Source organism: Lissotriton vulgaris, chromosome 6, assembly GCF_964263255.1.
Source record: "Lissotriton vulgaris chromosome 6, aLisVul1.2, whole genome shotgun sequence".
In the NCBI taxonomy this organism is placed as follows: Eukaryota; Metazoa; Chordata; class Amphibia; order Caudata; family Salamandridae; genus Lissotriton; species Lissotriton vulgaris.
In genome coordinates, this window is record NC_141694.1 from 89,793,900 (window position 1) to 89,807,834 (window position 13,935).

The window sequence follows — 13,935 nt, forward strand, 5'->3', positions numbered from 1 at the left end:
CCCCAGTCAACTGATCTTGGTTTAATCCATCACCATTCTTTAGCTCACTCAGCCACCCTAGTTCAGACATGGCCATATGCAAATCAGTCTGACCCTGTGCCTTATGGGAACAGTCCAGCCCGAACTGCCAAGCCATGTCTTCCCTGGACCGGAATCAAGCTTCCCAGGACCTGTTTCTGGCATTATAGCCGTCTTCAGCCGGGCTTGCTTGAATCCAGTGGCAAAGTGAGCAAGGGACTCACGTCTGATCATACCCAGCCAGCTTAGGGCGAACAAAGAAAAACCAAGGGAGGTGGGCTGCTAGACTTCAGAGGGAGCAGCCGACCGCTGCCATCTTCGGAATTAAGGCTAATATATACTTAAATCCCTGAGGCACTAGTAAAATCAGTTCAGGGCTGACATTCAGGCCGCCACTCACTCCCTCCTAACTAAAATCAACTTCACTGCATGAATATCAGTTTGAATGCTGAGAAGACATCCGCCAACCCAAGGATATACCGGAGCATTCACAGAGCTCACTCTTTTGCTGCCATCATTGGCCCGTACCAAGCAATGTTATTTCTCTTCCAGGGAATCCTCATGAATAGTCATGAGCACATAATTATTCCCGCCCATGCGCGGGGACCCCGGAAAATATATTTTTAAAAATATATGAAAATATACATATATACATTTTTATATATATATATATATATATATATATATATATATATATATATATATATATATATATTTTTTTTTTTTTAAAAACAATCCATGCAGCATTCCATACACAGGCTGAGCATTTCTGTAAAATCTGTCTTTGCACACATACATAAACAAAGGACATTTGAACTGCTAAGGGACATCAGAAAACAACCCTGCAAAGAGAAAAACAGGCATTGTCAGTTCATAGGCTGCATTGTAACTACAATAGTCTAGAAAGCTGAAAAGCTAACCCAGAGAAACGCAAAGAAACTGGCCCCTGTGCCTTTAAGGTAGCCATGACCCCTAGCTTCCCATCATGCCGCAGGGGGGACAGGTCAGTTGTTTTTTTCCGGCTCCTTCAGTCAGGACCCGGGTTAATCAGCTCTCAGATTTTTGACTTTTTTGTCATAAATTATCCCCTGTTTTTTATCAAAACCTTATTACTTCGACATTTTTCCCCTGTTGGAGTATTTCTTTGCTATTTTTCAGAGAGTTCAGCATTTTTTCTCTCTCAGAACTGCCCACTCTGTTTGATCTGTGCCCTTCCTGTGGCAAAAAGAAGTCGAAAACAGGCTTGCATCCTGTCTGTATTATTTGTCTTCCTAATTGTCATGTTCCTGAGATCAGCCTTTATCTAAATGTACTCTGAAGGACAGAGAGAGGATTCGCCTCTATGGACTGGATGAGAAAGGAAATCATTCCTTTAGAGGCAGGTCTCCGGTGAGGCAGAGGAAAGTGAGCACCAGATCTTCGTCCAGAAGCAAGATTCTGATCGGTTCTCCATCGGCATCGGACTCTGCGTTGAAAATGCCTCCACCGGTGAAGAAAATGTCGCCGAAAAGACCATCGACGGCGGGCTCACTGTCGAGAGAACATCGGTCGCCGTCGAAGAAGTCCAAACATTGAGGTACGCCATCGTCTAACCCCCCGCCGCCTTCAACCCGGCGATGATCGGCATTGAGGAGTCGCTCTTCATTGGTGGGGGATCGCACAATGTCGAGGCATTTCTCTCCGTCGTTGCCGTCGGTACTGCGTTCGGCATCGAGACATCATTCTCCACCATCGGTATGGCATTCGGCATAGAGACGATAACCGCCATTGCTGTCAACCAAGCAGCGGTCAACGTTGAGGCCCAGATCTTCAATGACTTTGAAGAAAGATTCGTTGTCAAAGTCTCTATTGAAGCTATCAAGACGACGCTCAACGTCGAGGCAAAGATCCCCGACGCTTCGAGAAGAACTTCGTCGAGACAGACTCCTCCCTGGAAGCCTACGAGACGCTCAACTTAGAGCACGAGATTGGTGAAGTCAATGGGTTCGAAGTCAAGAAGGATTTCTCCATCACCCTCTGCTTGTTCAACCGCAAGGCTTGGCACTCCAGAGGATAATACTCTTCCAGCGTCGAAGCGTAGATCTGTGTCGACGGAGCACCGGTCGACGTCGAGACAGAAGGAATCTGCATGGCAGACGTCGAAACCAAGATCTCCTTCAACGGACACAGGTCCTAGTGGCACATAGTAGTTCGACGTCGAAGCATTTATCATCAACGTCGCATCTTTCCTCAAGACACCGTTCAACGTCTAAAGACTTCTCAGAAACTTCAGTTTTGGCTGCGGGTTCTCCTCAAGTGATCTTGATGTCGAGAAGCTAGTCTTCTCCGTCCCCAGAGCGGTAGGTACAGAATACCCCTCAGATTACAGCTTCACCGGTGCAAGGACACAGTACTCCATCTGTTCACCTCTATCCCAGATGGCTTCTACCACTCCATCATTGTTAGAAGGAACCTTCAGCGCGGGTAGAGCGACCTATGGACTATTCTAGTCCTCTACATAGATCTACTCTGGCCCGGTTGGTGCGAGCTGTTGATCAGTCACCTACCACTCCACCCAGAGATCGCCGTAGCAAGTTGCCTCCACATAGATCTTCTCATGGTCATCCTAGAAGACGAAGATCTCCTTCTTGGACATCCTCCTCAATCTAATCCTACAAGAGGGATTAGTCTCCGACTCTAACGGACAGTCCTCCCTCCAGAGTGTCGCCTATCGATGACATCAACAGTTTTCATGATTTCCTCTCAAGAGGAGCACAGAAACTTAATAACTAATATAGAGATGTCCTCACCTCAGGCATCCAAATTCATTATATTTGAAACTCTACACCAAAGGTCTGCGTTTAGACCTTTACTACCACTGGTGCCTGCTCTTTTGCAACCAACCGGTCATGTACATTTTTCTTACCCCAGCATCTATAAAGACCGCTCCTGCGAGGATTAAAAAAAAATTACAAAGCAGCAGAACAGAACCCCTTGTTCCTAAGGTCAGACCCTCCGGATTCAGTGATTATCGCAGCAGCATAAAAGACACATGCAGTCTCTTCTTCATCGTCCGTTCCTCCGGACAAGGAGAGTAGAGCCCTAGATTCTTGGAGTAGAAAAGCATGCAGTTCTGCAGCTGCATTGTTGCAAGGATCCTTCTCATACGCAGAACTGTGCACAGAGACCTAGGACATCAGCGAATTGTGGTGTTCCAGAAACTCACCTCAGTACCTAGAGAACCCCAATCAGCTAGCATCAGTGTCACATTAGCTCTTCGTCCTTTAGCAAAGCAACCAATGATTAGACAACCTAGAACATGCAACTTAGTAAAAACTCAGGAATGGTGGAAAGTGAGAATACTCTTTCATTATACTCTCATACCAGTCAACAACAGGAGAAAAGAGGAGACATTGTAAGGTAAAAATATTTATTTTAATGACGCGATCTCAGATGCAGTATCTTAGCCTACATAAGCAGACCTATGATTAGAAATAATATGCTCAGCATTGTTACAATTCCATAACACAAAAGGAGAAAGCATATTATAATGCTTGTGAAAACAGGTAGTATAGAACCTAGTTCGAACACCCTCCCTATATAGGAACTATGTATTATATACTAAAGAAGGTCTCTTAGGCTTGTGTGGGGGATCCCATTACCTTTCCGCTCAGTAAGAGTAAATTACATCTGGATCAGCCCAGGCTCTCTGCATCCCTGGAAACGGAAATCTTTCAAGTGTCTGTAATCATGGCGAGTGTGTGATAATAAGAACGCCAGAATCTTAGTTTGCTCACAGCTGCCAAATTGTTGTATCTACCAAGCGTTACTCGAACATGACCAAAAAACAGCTACCATGTTTTGATACTCTTGACGGCTTCAGCACTAACTGTGCAGACTAGGGGCACGATGTAAGTCTAGAGATGTCGAAAACAAAACCTCTTTTCATGTGTAGACCTTCGTGAAGGCTAACTTACAATAACAGCTATGCAGTGTTGTGTGCAAAAGCAGCAAAAGGTAAAATGGCGTTTCAACTTTTAAAAAGCCATGCTAACATAACATGCGCGCAAAGCAGGCCTTAGGCCATACTACAGCATCTTTAAAAGTGTCTAGTGCTGCAGCCCTGTTGGGCCATTAAGATAGGGCATTGTGGGACTTACTAGAGCATTTTAAAAAAACAAACTGCCAAAAGAGGACAGTCAAGACTTTGTGGAGATTCTCCCGAAAGGGCCCCTAGAGGCCAATCAAATGATCTGTGCAACAGCTGATGGGGATTCTCTAAATGCTCATTCGTATTCGCATGGGACATGCACAAGAAGATCCTCCTGGTTGCGTCCTACGGCTTTCAAACTGGAAGCTCAGCAGAGCATCATGAATCTACCCTTTTCTGGTAATTCCCTTTTCGGCTCCCACATTGATGAAAAGATGGCCAGAATGAAGACTGAGCTAGACACTCTTAAAGCCGTTTGGTGAAGTTCAAACGTCGGTACAGGCCTAACGATCGCAGAGCCTACCATCAGATGGTTCAAGCCCCTCAGTGGTCCCAGAGGCGGTGCCACCAATCCAGTTCCCACTGTCAAGGACGTAAACCCTCCAGAGGTAGAGGAGCACACTGACCATCCTCTACAGCAGCCAAAAACACTGGCAAGCAATGAACTTCCGCTTCCTCTGACCATGTTGCCCACTCCAGTGTGAGGAAGTATCACCGTACATGTAGAAGAGTGGCACAACATAACAAATGATCAGTGGGTGCTAAATATACTAAAGAATTGGTATGCGCTACATTTCCGTGCACCCCCAAAGTGTATTCCCCCAGTAAAGACAAATCTTGACCAACTAAAGTTATTGTGTCAGGAGGTATCTACTCTTCTACAGAAATGGGCCATAGAGGAGGTTCCTGCATTGCAACGAGGAAAAGGAGTATACTCCAGATACTTCCTAGGTTCAAAGAAGGATCAAATCAAAGTTCAGGCCTATTCTCGATCTTCGCTCCCTCAACAGTCTTCCAGAAGGAAAAATTCTGTATGTTGGCGCTTCATCAAATATACCCGCATCTTCAGAAAGGGGATTGTACGTGTTCGATAGACCTCCAAGATGCGTACTTCCACGCCCTGATTTCACCACTACACTGTAAGTTCCTGTGCTTCATGGTGGGTTCCAAGAATTATCAGTCGAGATTTCTGCCGTTCGGCCTGTAATCTGCACCATGAGTGTTCACAAAATGCATGGCAGTGGTAGCTGCAGCTTTACATCACCAAGGTCTGTACGTGTATCCATATCTAGACGACTGGCTACTATAAGGCTAGCCTCCTAAAACGGTTAATTAGCACTGCCGGATCTGCCTGAACTTACTGAGACGCTTGGCCCTTTGTGTAAATATGCAGAAATCGATCCATCAGCCCACCGGACCTTCTGACCAAAATGTCCGGGAAGAACCTTCATCCCAACATTCCCTCGCTGAACTTGGCAGCATGGCTCCTTAGGTCCTACAGTATAGCCACCTGAATCTCCCTCAGGACTGTATACAGATTTTGAGGTAGTCAAAAAGACCGTCCATGTGAATATCTTACTCTATTTAAGTGGAAGAGATTTTACTTGTCGTGCATACGTAATGGTTTTCAACCTACTAGTGGGCAAGAGGCGGTAATCTTACCTGATCTTCTGCATTTGGCCAAATCAGGTTTAAAGTATAACTCCATAAAAGTTCACTTGGCATTCATTACAGCCTACAGAAAGTTACCTAACCAACCTTCGCCATTCATTACAGCCTACAGAAAGTTACCTAACCAACCTTCTTTCTTTCAGCTCCAGGTGGTCAAAGATTTCCTTCAGGATTTGAAGAAGGTTTTCCCCCCTTTCCGACCTCCTTGGGAGTTGAAACTGGTTCTGTCAAAGCTGATGGGTCCTCCTTTTGACCCCATTCATAAGGCCACCCTGCAGCACCTTACATGGGAAGTCTCTTTTTTGGTGGCTATTACTTCAGCGCGTAGAGTAAGCGAGATCAAGGCATTCTGTTCCAAAGAGCCGTCCACGGTTTTCCATCACAAGTGGTATTGAGGACTCACCCCACTTTCTTTCCAAAGGTGGTGTCTGACATCCATGTCAATCAAACAATCTCTCTACCCTCTTTCTTTTCCAATCCTGCTATGCCAGCAGAAAGTTGTCTTCACTCCCTACACCTTAAGAGGGTTCAAACATGGTATTTAGATAAAACCAAGACCATCAGAAAGTCTGATCAGTTGTTTCTAAATTATGTTGGCTCAGAACAGGTTTCCCAGCCTCCAAGCGCTCCATTTCCAAATGGATAGTGTCTTGCATTAAGTTGGTTTATTATTGGCAAATAAACCCCAACTGGTTTCTCCCAAAGCTCACTCAACTAGGGGAAAGCAGCTACTATAGTTTTTCCACATAATGTACCGATGGCCGAGATCTGCAAGGCAGCAACTTGGAAATCGGTGCATACGTTCACAAGACACTATTGTCTCGATTCTGATTCCAGAGTAGATACCCAAGTAAGCCAAGCGTCCTTGAAAAATGTATTGCAATGCTAAGTTTGTTGGAATTGGTATTCTTTGATGTTTACTGCCATTTTTATGGTTCTCATTTGCCCGCAGGAAGAAGGGATGGACTTGCTACTCGATTCATGTGCTTATAAGTAATGATGAGGATCCCCTGGAAAAGAAGGATAAATTACTTACCTGTAATCCTAGTTCTCTTCCAGGGGTATCCTCATCAAAGTTATAAGCAACCCTCCGACTCCCGGGGCAAATGATCCAAAAAGCGTCATCTCTTTGTGCCCTGACCTCCGGGTCTCCGCAAAGAACTGACCTGTCGAGGCATGATGGGAAGCTAGGGGTCATGGCTTCCTTAAAGGCATGGTGCCAGTTTCTTTGTGTTTCTCTGGGTTAGCTCTTCAGCTTTCTATACTATTGAAGGTACAATGCAGCCTATGAGCTGACAATGCCTGCTTTTCTCTTTGCAGGGTTATGTTTTCTACTGTCCATTAAAAGCAGTTCAAATGTCCTTTGTTCTCCTGCTTTGTTTTTGTATGTGTGCAAAATAAAAATCAGCATTGCTCAGCCTATGGTGTATGGAAGGCTGCATTTGATTGTTTTTCAAAAAATGTATATATATATATATATATATATATAATATATATATATATATAGTTCTATATATGTATATATATATAGTTCTATATATGTTTTCATCTTTATTTCTTTATATATTTTCTGGGGTCCCCGCGCATGGGCGTAAATAATATTCATGTGCTTATGACTTTGATGAGGATACCCTTGGAAGAGAACTAGGATTACAGGTAAGTAACCTATCCTTCTCTGCCTTGTTTTAATCACTAAAGTAAGAGTTTCACTCTGTTTTAAAAGGTTGTATGTGCCCTGGACTTCCTCTGAGCCGCCTCGCCTATGCAACTATTGAGACCAAGGCAAGGGGGGTCTCACTGTGATTACAGAGCTGGCCAGGGCAACGGTTACCTGCTGCTCCGGCCAAATACACAACTGGCAGGCTGAAAAAGGCAGGTGGCGCAGGTCCCGGTAACAGTTCAATAATGCTTGCGCCACCTGCACGCATTCCTGCTCCGGATCACTGCACTCTGCCACACACTTGTTCCTCCACACCGGCACTCGTCACGCAGGATGAAAATGCGATGTCCGGGTGTGAAAGGCAGGTAGAGCAGAGACGGTAGGAACAACGACATCCTCTTAGGCCTGCCCGACTCTACATTAGCTAAGCTCAGTTAAGCCAATCTAAGCAGCTGGTTTGGGTGAGGGTGGGCAACTTTGAGTAACATAAAAAATGTATGGCTCTCGAGCTCTTAAATTAGAGCGTTTGGGCTTGTTGTACCACAAACGGACCCATTCGCACGGAACCGCGCCGCTCGCATGGAAAATCAGCTTAGCTGACACAAGTTCAACACATTGCGCAGCTCGTATCAATCACATGCGTGGATCGCCAACCAAAGCACTAGCCCACCTGTCCACAACGCCCACCCTGCTCCTCATGCCATGCCGACCTCTGGCAGCAACACTCGTCTTGCTCCTGGTGATCTTCTTCCACTCAAACTGGATTCTTAGCACAAAAACTTGAGAAGATAAACCTTCAGCAGTATTAATCTGGGACTGTGTTCGACCCGCACTCCATCGTTGTCCTGAACATTTGAATTTGACCCGGTCTAACTCGACCAGATGGCTGATTTTTGCAATTCGGTTTTTAAGTGATATTTTAGTTTAATTTTTTACACATTTTAAACTCTGGTTTTACTGAGCAGATGTTTGTTGTTTTTGGTCTAGTTTTATTCATTAAATTAATCTCTATTTTTCTAACCTGGTGTGGGATCTTTGTGTGGGGTTTTCACTGTTTTACTGTTCGAAGTGTTGCTCAGATACTTTACGCAGTGCCTCATTATGTCTGACTGCTCTTTGTTAAGCTACCAGGGGTTTGAGCACAGGTTAATGTGGGGATTTCTTAGTCCTCACCTTGACAAGGATTGTGGTTGATGCTTGACCAGGGCTCATAACATAGTCAACCAGTAACCCAATTTTTAACAGCCCCGTCTAGGGCAAGTTATCTTTCGTTCTGTTTGTATTGTCTATTGCCTGACAAGGCTTTGCTTTGGGCATGGTTAAAGGTTATCTTCAGGCCCTTCCTACAATCTTACTTTTGCCAGATCAGTCCTCTTTGTTTGTCACCGTTTGTGATGCGATTCTTGAAAGGGCTCCAACATATGTTCCCCTTCTCCTTTTGTGATGCCCAAGTGGGTCCATAACTTGGCCCTCAGTTTATTTAATGTGCACTCCGAGCCACTTCTCAGTTGTCCCTTACGGCTCCTTTTAAGATGGTGTTCGTTGACGTTAGCACAGCATATAGTGAGCTTCTGGCTCTTTTTTTAATCCACTGTATACTACCTTCTTTCCAGACAAACTGGTTCTGTGGACTTGAGCGTCATTGGTCAAACCATCACCCTGCATGCGTTCTATGCTCCACCTCACCCTCTCTAAGGCGAAGGAGAGGCTCCATCGCTTGGATACCAAAAGAGCACCCAGCTTTCACAATGGTCATAGCAAGGAACACCAGGTGGATGATTAGCTCTTTGCCGGGTTCTCTGAAGCAACAAACTGTAAGGTAGTACGGAAGAGAACCATCTTCTTCTTGAACATTCTCTATATTAAGAACTGCAATGCATTGTCCAAAAAGCAGCCTCCAGAACTTCTGCATGCTCATTCTACCTGGCCCAAAGCTGCTACCACTGCGTTAGCATACAGAGTCCCTGTCCTAGACATATTCCAGGCAGCTACACGAGGGTCCGGCTATACATTCACAAAGAAGTTTTGTCTGGGCAGTCGGGTTCTGTGACAGGGACAATCCTGCAGGAATTTCTGATTTTAGTCCCCTCACAGACCCGCCTTCAGAAAAGGTACTGCTTTGGTAGTTATTCAAAAGGCAGCAGATGTCTCTATCAGAAGAATAAGTTACATACCTTTGAAACTCTTTCTGGTAGCGACTCTATATAGCTGCAGATTCTTCATTGACCCTCCTGTCCTCTTCATTGCGTGATTGGGCTTGATCCATTAACCCCTTCGATGCTCATGACGAGCTCAGCTCGTCATGCAGTACACTGGTCGTGTGCTTATGACGAGCTGAGCTCATCATGAAACAATGTTTTCCATGGATCTGGAGCACAGAGGGGGAATTGCTGCAGCAGTGATAGTGTTAATAAGATTCCAAGTCTAGAAATCTACACACTAGTCACAACCAGTGCCCTCTTGTTGCTCTGCATCTGGAGCGCGGACAGCCTCAAAGGCATTTCATGTCAACTCAGGGGGGGGGGGGGGGTGCATATATAGGCTCTGCACCTCATTTCTGGAGCAGATCGGCATCATTGCGGAGTCACTCCGATCCAACTGGTGGTGTGCCAAGGTACTACTGAAATGTTTTGGATCCGGTGTGACTTCTGAGGAACATTCAAAAGATGAGAAATCTGGGGCTAGATAGAAACTCCACCATAAAGCGCGTTACCTAAGGTAAGTAACTTTTCCTCTTTTCCTCTTGTCATCTTGCATCCAAGAGTTGGAATTTCTGTGTGACTCCAGCTAGAAAAGTATTGTCACTGAAAACAGTTTAGGTCGGGTATCTAGTGTAGGAATGGTCCATTGACTGTTACATCACATAGTGGGGGTTTAGCAATGCCTGTACATTACTCTGATCCTCTAGCACTTTGTGAAAGGAACAATGGAATTGGGAGGATACAAATTATCCTTTAATGGTAAGTAATTATGTAGTGCTGCGGTTTCTAATGTAGTTTAGCGAGAACTTGAATGATTTGATGTAAAGGTACAAATAAACAGAGTATTTTGCAAATGTAAGTCCACCAGTGAGCTTGTTATGAGGTCACGATTTTCCATCTACTGGAAGGAATTGGTGAACTACAGGTTGCAAAAATATAAATATAAAGCATTGTGAATAAAGATATAAAACATGTAATAAAATACACGCTGAATCTGAGCTGAATGCTGGGTCATGTATGAAATGTGTGTCTTGTGAAACATAACTGAGTGTTTTCCTGTGTCTAGGCCAATCCCTGATCACGTAATTCCAAAAAGGTTCCTAGCAGCCCTTCACTCTGTTCTGTTCTGTTTTCAGCCGCACTTTCAGACACTGTTTGATAATGTGAAGCGTCTGTTGTCCAACGAGCTGTTGATGACTGGAATGGAGAAGGGTCTCTTGACAAAGTGTTTGGTGCAGCTCAGCAACCACTTTGACAACTATGAGCGGCAGAAAGCGTTCCTGGAAGAGCTGCTGACCCCTGTAGCTGCACTCTGGCTGTCTGAGGTGATGCAATGGTAAGGCTGCCATCTCTTTAACCAGTTAGGTAACATTAGAAAGTAGTTGTCACTGATCATGAATTAAACTCAAGCTCTCAGGTGTATGTTTAGCTTCTAACAAATTAGATTTTCCTGGAAGCTGTTTGGGATCAAGCTCTTGTGAAAAGCAACATACATCTCTTAATAGATATTTCCCCCAGAAGCCACTGTTACATACCAAGCATCTACCCACCACCCCCATCACTTCCCTAAAGGCTGTTTCTTTCCTTACCTTTGTGGGACATTTTTCCTCTACTCTATTGTTTTGTCAATCCCTATTTCTTTTTATACCTCTTAGTTCCACTATGACTATTTAACTCCTGTTCCCTTTTTTCCAGCACCTCATTAATTTTCTCTCCTATTTTACTATCTTCCATACTCTGTTCCCATTTTCTTCCATCAAATAGGTGCAGATACCCATTTCCCCACCTGATAACAAAAGACCTTACTATGGTCTGTTTTCTCTTGGTTATGAGGTGTTCGACAAGCCTTGAACAAGGTTATATACAAGTTTTATCACTGATATTCTCCCCTGCAGCTAGGTATGACTTTGGACATGCCTGGTTGGCAGTCTGCCCTCCACTTCCATTGAACACTACAGTTCTGTGAACTGTTGAATCGGTGTATGGTCTTTTCTTCAAAGGATGCACTGGCAGCATTTCCCCTAGTCTTACTGGGCATTCTAATCTCAGACTCAGAGTAAGAAAACAGTAGAAAAGAAATCTATTCACATGTACAAGTTGTGTGTTTCGTGTTTTTATTCCTGTTTGAAAATTCCTCCTTTTGAACCTTCCCAACCTCAGTTCTGTATCGTAGGATCAGTTTAATGTGAAATCAGTCTTTACATGGCGACTTTTACAGCAGGTACATAACAGCTTATATAATGTAATAAACTAAGCTTTACAAAGCAAAATTAAAGTTTAAAGTGACATCATAGTTTTTTGTTGAAAAAAAACATTTTATTAATATCCTTGATATAAACATTTCCTTCATTGTGTCAATAATCCAATAAAATATAAACATACAGTTATATCAAGCTCTGGTTCATCAATAGTGCAATTCAATAATTTGCGCCTGATTACTGTCCATTCTTTATAGTATGTGTTATGATTCCAGTAGTTTAGTAAATATAATGTATTATAACAATTATAATAATCTAGCCCACAACAGCAACACATTAAATATGTCCCTCTCCCCTCCCCCTGCACAGACTCCGCTCTATCCTTCCATATATCTGTTTACTCCAGTATTGGAACTTTCATAGATTCCCATGCTAGTATCATTCCCCGTCGTCGGAGTGGGAGTCCCTTGTATACATAAAATAGCAATAGAAACCATCACCAAAACAGAAACTAGGCCCATTCTTGTTTTGCCACCTATCCACCTCTTTTTGTAAAAGAGACCAAATAAAGTGAACAACCAATCAGATTAGCCTCACCCCTCAGAGCCATCCTGGGAGAAGCTCAGAACCTCAGATTTTCTACGGCACGTTGTGCAGGGGAGTCTCCACTGAGCTCTGCTCAGCTTTTTCCTGTTAACCTGTTGCAAGGATTCTGCTCCTACACAGAACTGTGCACAGAGACCCAGGACCTCAGTGAATTGTGGTGGACCAAAAAAACTCACCTCAGTGCCTAGAAACCCTAACCAGCTAGCATCAGTGTCTCATTAGCTCTTCGTCCTATAGCAAAGGAACCAATGATTTAGACAACCTAGAACATGCGACTTAGGTTATACTCCGGAATGGTGGGAAGCAAGAACACTTTTGTTAGACTCTCATACCAGTCCACAACAGGAGTAAAAAGAGACCAGGGAAAGGTTAAAATATTTATTTTAACGACGTGCTCTAAGATGCAGTATTTTTGTTAACATAAGCAGACCTATGATTAGAAATAATATGATCAGCATTGTTACAATTCCATAAAACACAAAAGGAGAAACCATATTACAATGATGGTGAAAACAGGTCTTGCAGCTCCTAGTTATATCACCCTCCCTATCTAGGAACTATGTTTTATAAAATATAGAAGGTCTCTTAGGCTTGTGCGGGGGACCCCGTACCTCTAAGATCAGCAAGAGTGAATCAAATCAGGATCTGGAAAAGCTCTCTGTCTCTCTGGAAACGGAAAATCTTCCAAGTGCCTGCAATCATGCTTACAGTGCAATATTAAAGGCGCCAGAATCTCCGTTGGCTTGCAGCTGCACGTATGTGATGTCTAAAAACGTGAGCCGATCAGCCCGAACAACAGCTACCTTGTTATGATAACCTTGGAGGCTTTAGCACTCACTGTGCAGACTAGGGTCACGATGTAAGTCTAGGGATGCCGAAAACAAGCCATTCTCATGTGAAATAATTACAACAGCTATATGCAGTGTTGTGTGCAAAAGCAGCAAAAGGTAAAATGGCGTTTAAACTTCTAATAAGCCTATGCTAACATAGCAATATGCACAAACAAGGCCCAACCCACACTACACCCTCCCTTGATCGGAGAGCGCACAATAAGGGGTAATTTTTATAGAACGCAGAGTTCAAGTTTGATCGAATGAGTTGGAACCAAGTAAAAAATTGTTGCAAAACATAATAATTGGGAGTAAAATCAGAATTGGTAACCATTAAACCTATGAAACCCTCATGGGGGTCTGGTATCATAACACCCTCACAGCGTGAAGAGGAGGAAAAAAATGAGTGAAAATTACACGAGTCCAGTACGTGTCTATGAAGCAGGAAAAAAAATTGTCACTTCAATCCAACAGCGTATAGACACAGTACGTTGCAACCGCCTCCAATAGGAAGTGGTTGTTTTCATCAGTGAACATTTCAGCCATCCAATTCAGTAATGGACAAGAACGCACATGTTCTTCAACAGCGGGAGTCTCTAGCACCATCAGAGGACAACTTGAGTGTTCTGCGAGATAACTGTGTGCCAAGAAGACATGGGCTGCAGTCCATATATTCCAATTACCTAGGGCTCCTTGAGCCGCAGGCACTAGAACAGTCTAGTTCTTGAGGAACTAAGAGACTCATTAGTAGATCATAATCCTGTTTATGAGACACCGTGTT

At 43.8% G+C, this 13,935-nt stretch overlaps 1 protein-coding gene across 1 annotated transcript in view; it reads left to right on the top strand.

Annotated features, from left to right (window-relative positions):
- LOC147706847 (exportin-5-like) overlaps window positions 1-13,935 on the top strand; it is a 2,027,127-nt gene that overhangs the window by 980,922 nt on the left and 1,032,270 nt on the right. The window contains exon 18 of the mRNA XM_086926003.1: window positions 10,657-10,856. Within this exon, the coding sequence (XP_086782129.1) occupies window positions 10,657-10,856 (200 nt within the window). The remainder of the gene's footprint in view (window positions 1-10,656; window positions 10,857-13,935) is intronic.